The sequence below is a fragment of the Populus euphratica genome, unplaced genomic scaffold, assembly GCF_000495115.2.
Source record: "Populus euphratica unplaced genomic scaffold, PopEup_1.0 scaffold13.1, whole genome shotgun sequence".
NCBI lineage: Eukaryota > Viridiplantae > Streptophyta > Magnoliopsida > Malpighiales > Salicaceae > Populus > Populus euphratica.
In genome coordinates this window covers 17,346-22,230 of record NW_011499872.1, presented here as the reverse complement: position 1 = coordinate 22,230, position 4,885 = coordinate 17,346, and the positions used below count along the sequence as shown (strand labels likewise).

General features: G+C 30.8%; 1 protein-coding gene across 4 annotated transcripts in view; it reads left to right on the top strand.

The window, feature by feature from the left end:
- The first annotated feature begins 3,069 nt into the window (after nt 1–3,069).
- Nucleotides 3,070–4,885, top strand: part of LOC105127416 (elongation factor 1-alpha) — an 8,334-nt gene continuing 6,518 nt past the window's right edge. The window contains exons 1-3 of one of the 4 annotated variants that reach the window (XM_011028690.1): nt 3,070–3,178; nt 3,931–4,412; nt 4,542–4,879. In XM_011028690.1, the coding sequence (XP_011026992.1) occupies nt 3,951–4,412; nt 4,542–4,879 (800 nt within the window). In that variant the 5' untranslated portion in view covers nt 3,070–3,178; nt 3,931–3,950. Of the gene's footprint in view, nt 3,192–3,925; nt 4,413–4,541; nt 4,880–4,885 lie in introns of all 4 variants that reach the window. The other 3 variants (XM_011028691.1, XM_011028693.1, XM_011028694.1) reach the window with 3 other exon arrangements.

The window sequence follows — 4,885 nt, the reverse complement described above, 5'->3', positions numbered from 1 at the left end:
GATTTAAAAAATTAATTAAAATAACAAAAACCAAATGTTAAAGATTTAAAAAATCATAAAATGTGAAATTAAAAACAATTGTAAAAACCAAACAAACTCAAATGAACATTTTGAATATAGTAAAATTTTAAAAAAACTTATAATTTATGAAACTCTAAAATCAGTTGCTATCGAAAAATTTATTACAAGTTAATTTAAAAATATAAATTTTAAAAACCTTTCAAAGTAAAAAAAAAAGACCTTAAATGAGTCCGATAGCCAACTCAAATCAGTAAATAAAACACATAACTTTGAACATGAAATTGGGATGACCTTATGAATAAAAAAACCAAAAAATATAAAAAAATATAAAAATCAACTCAAGTTAATCTTTTAGATTTACAACCCAGGTCATAAAACCAGAGTAACCCCATTAAATGAAAATCCAAAAAAACTAAGAAGTAGAATTCTTAGTCTTACAATATTGAAAGATGCAATTGAGAAAAAAATCAATAAAAAAATAATTCAAGACAAAAAAAAGCAACTAAAATAATTAGGACTAAATTTGAAAAAAATAAATTAAATTAAATGTTTGGGGAAAAATAAAATGAAATTTAATGTTTAGAGATGAAATTGTAAAATAACAAACCCATCAAAAAGATGATTAAAAAAATAGTAATCACGAGAATTATAATCAAATTTGACACTAAAAATAAATGCTCAGGGGTGAGATTGAAAAAAAAAAGAATCTATTACTAAAATAATTTAAAACAAGAAAATAACAATTAAAAAAATAAAAAATAAAAAATCATAAAATGTGAAATTAAAAACAATTGTAAAAACCAAACAAACTCAAATGAACATTTTGAATATAGTAAAATTTTAAAAAAACTTATAATTTATGAAACTCTAAAATCAGTTGCTATCGAAAAATTTATTACAAGTTAATTTAAAAATATAAATTTTAAAAACCTTTCAAAGTAAAAAAAAAAAAAAAGACCTCAAATGAGTCCGATAGCCAACTTAAATCAGCAAATAAAACACATTACTTTGAACATGAAATTGGGATGACCTTATGAATAAAAAAACCAAAAAATATAAAAAAATATAAAAATCAACTCAAGTTAATCTTTTAGATTTACAACCCAGGTCATAAAACCAGAGTAACCCCATTAAATGAAAATCCAAAAAAACTAAGAAGTAGAATTCTTAGTCTTACAATATTGAAAGATGCAATTGAGAAAAAAATCAATAAAAAAATAATTCAAGACAAAAAAAAGCAACTAAAATAATTAGGACTAAATTTGAAAAAAATAAATTAAATTAAATGTTTGGGGAAAAATAAAATGAAATTTAATGTTTAGAGATGAAATTGTAAAATAACAAACCCATCAAAAAGATGATTAAAAAAATAGTAATCACGAGAATTATAATCAAATTTGACACTAAAAATAAATGCTCAGGGGTGAGATTGAAAAAAAAAAGAATCTGTTACTAAAATAATTTAAAACAAAAGGATAACAATTAAAAAAATAAAAAATAAATTTGAAAATAAATTAAAAAAATCAAATGACCATGATGAAATCTAAAATATAATCCAACTATAGATAATTAATGCAAATAAAAAAATTGCAAATAAGATAAGATAAATTGAATAAAATTAAAGAATAGAGATTGAATAAAACGACTAACTTTAAGGGTTGGTATGATTTTTTGCATTGTTAGCATATAATTCAAAAAAAAAAAAAGAAGAAAATTTTTTTTAATCAAACCACGCCGAATTATTATACACACGCCAATCAAATAGGAAGAGGATGCTAAAACAAATCAAATTATATGGAGAAATCACGGTTACAACTACTAGAGTCAACTGTACAAGCTAATATAAGACGGTGAAATAATTCAAGTATGTGAGATACGTGTCAATAATTTTTTTTAATTATACAGAACCAAAAATATCTTTAAAACTAAACAATAATAACAAACAAACCATAATGATATTATAACTAAACCTCCAAAGCCAAAACTATAAAATTTGAATGACAAGGGCAATGTAGTTATTCTACTATTTTATTAAATATAGAAATACAAAAACACTTTTTTATAGAAGATATTTAATTATTTTATTTAAAGTTTTTATTAATAATTTCATTATGCATTAAAAAAATATAATTACTAACAAAATAATTATGTACAATTTAAAAAATAAATATTTACATCACAATGAAAAACTATTTCATCCCGAAACAAGGAGACAATAAAGTCATGAAACTGTTATAATAAATAGTATTCCATGTCCTCTACCGTGACAAGGTAAAATTCCCAATGAGAATTAATTAACGTTTTTTATAAGGATCACGTGACCTTCCTGTGCAGTTATATGTGCTGGGACTTCAATAATTCACTGCCACTTTGTATTTTAGTTGCAACTCTTTGATAAGAGGTGAAATAACAATTATAGAAAGGCTGAAGGGAAGTTTGGACACATTAGCCTTTTCATCATGACAATTTGTTCGAGAAAAATTTAAGAGTGAATTGAATTTTTATTTTTTTTATTTTCTGGGTTAAATAAAAAGGGAGACCACATGCATCAAAGCGACCCCACATTGATTATTAAGAATTACCACAATTTATCCATCAATCTCCACGGCAACAGGTCCAGCCCATGTGAAAGAAAATCCTTTTTTCGGCCCAAAAGAGAATGTTAGGATATTCGTTTTCACTGAGCAGACAACACGACGTCGTCGTTTACCTGCCTTCGGCAGCACGCATTTCCCCTTCACTCAAAATTTTCCACGCTTTCCAGGGACCTGACTAATCCTTAAACCGGAATGTGGACACAAACAACACTTCTCCGCCCTCTCACGCATTCCTTAAGCGCGTGAAACAACCCCAGTATAATAATGAGTTCGTATTTAGCAGCGAGTGCATCTCTACTGCTTCCTGTGATTGTTTTTTAAAATATAATGTTTTTAAAAAAACTTGTGAAATAGAGTGTCAAACCATAGCCATGGCGGCTATAAAAGTCACAGGATATATTTGGTATTCAGAATTATTGTGGAGGGTTAATCTAGGAAGAACAAAATATCACTTTAGTAACATAAATATACCAAACCCTCCAATCTCTCCACACCGTCATTAGCTACTCTCTTCCTACCATCTCTCTTGCGGCCAGGGTTTAATCCAATTCTCTATCAAGGTTGGATTTTCTGGTACCTGTTATCTTCTCTTGATTTCCGTTGTAGTTTTGATCAAAATTACATAACTGAGTTGCTGATCAGTGACTTATTTGTCGAAGATTTGTGATATATTTCTCGGCTTTAATCTAGAATTTTAAGCTGTATCCTGCATGGATTTTTTTGTTATTTTTTAAATTCGTATTATTTTTTATTTCGTGTTATAAGTTGCTGCATGAAATTTGTTCTTGTTTGACAGATAGATCTAAGAAATTAATCGCTGTGATATAAGATTTCTCGAAGATAACTACCGTTTTATACGTCTGTGTTATTTTCATTGGCATATTTAAATATGGTTTTATATAGATTTCTTTATGTTTGTTTTGATTGGTTGTGCTTTTACTTGGGCGATGATTTTGTTTAGATTTGAGATAACAGACTTGCAGTTTTAACCCTGTAGCTTTGAAAATTGAAGCTGGAAAAAATCTGGGATGATTTTATGCCCTAATTATTATGGATAATAGTTATTAGATTTTCATGCCGTATTTTTTAACAGTCATGCGGTATTTACGAATAATTACTATCTAAACAGTTCTTCCAGTACTGCCTTTGTTTATTTCTTAGTTCTCTTCTGGTGTTTAATTAATAACACTTGTATATAATCTGAAACTATTAATTTGATTTGACTTATACTTTATGTTGAGTATGCTTTCTTCTTGTAATTTTTTACTCTACCATTGATTGTTTAAACATTTCATATCTTCTTGTAGAACAGTTCAGCTCTAATATATCATCATGGGTAAGGAAAAGAGTCACATCAACATTGTGGTCATTGGCCATGTTGACTCTGGAAAATCAACCACCACTGGCCACTTGATCTACAAGCTTGGAGGTATTGACAAGCGTGTCATCGAGAGGTTCGAGAAGGAAGCTGCTGAGATGAACAAGAGGTCATTCAAGTATGCCTGGGTGCTGGACAAGCTCAAGGCTGAGCGCGAGCGTGGAATCACCATTGATATTGCCTTGTGGAAGTTTGAGACCACCAAGTACTACTGCACTGTCATTGATGCCCCTGGACATCGTGACTTTATCAAGAACATGATTACTGGGACTTCCCAGGCTGACTGTGCTGTGCTTATCATTGATTCCACCACTGGTGGTTTTGAAGCTGGTATCTCCAAGGATGGCCAGACCCGTGAGCACGCACTCCTTGCCTTCACCCTTGGTGTGAGGCAAATGATCTGCTGCTGTAACAAGGTATATTTCTAGTCTCTTCTTTCAAGTTAAGTTTATTACTCGTTTTGCATTGATACCTGTCTTGTCACGTGTATTTGAGAAGATTTCTTTGGCTTGCTACTGATCTTTATTCTTGGGTTCTTGGAACAGATGGATGCCACAACTCCAAAGTACTCCAAGGCAAGGTATGATGAAATTGTCAAGGAAGTGTCATCCTACTTGAAGAAGGTCGGTTACAACCCCGACAAGATTCCCTTTGTCCCCATCTCTGGATTTGAGGGTGACAACATGATTGAGAGGTCCACCAACCTTGACTGGTACAAGGGCCCAACACTCCTGGATGCCCTCGACCAGATCCAGGAGCCGAAGAGGCCCTCAGACAAGCCCCTCCGTCTCCCACTCCAGGACGTGTACAAGATTGGTGGTATCGGAACTGTCCCAGTGGGTCGTGTTGAAACTGGTTTCATCAAGCCCGGCATGGTTGTCACATTCGG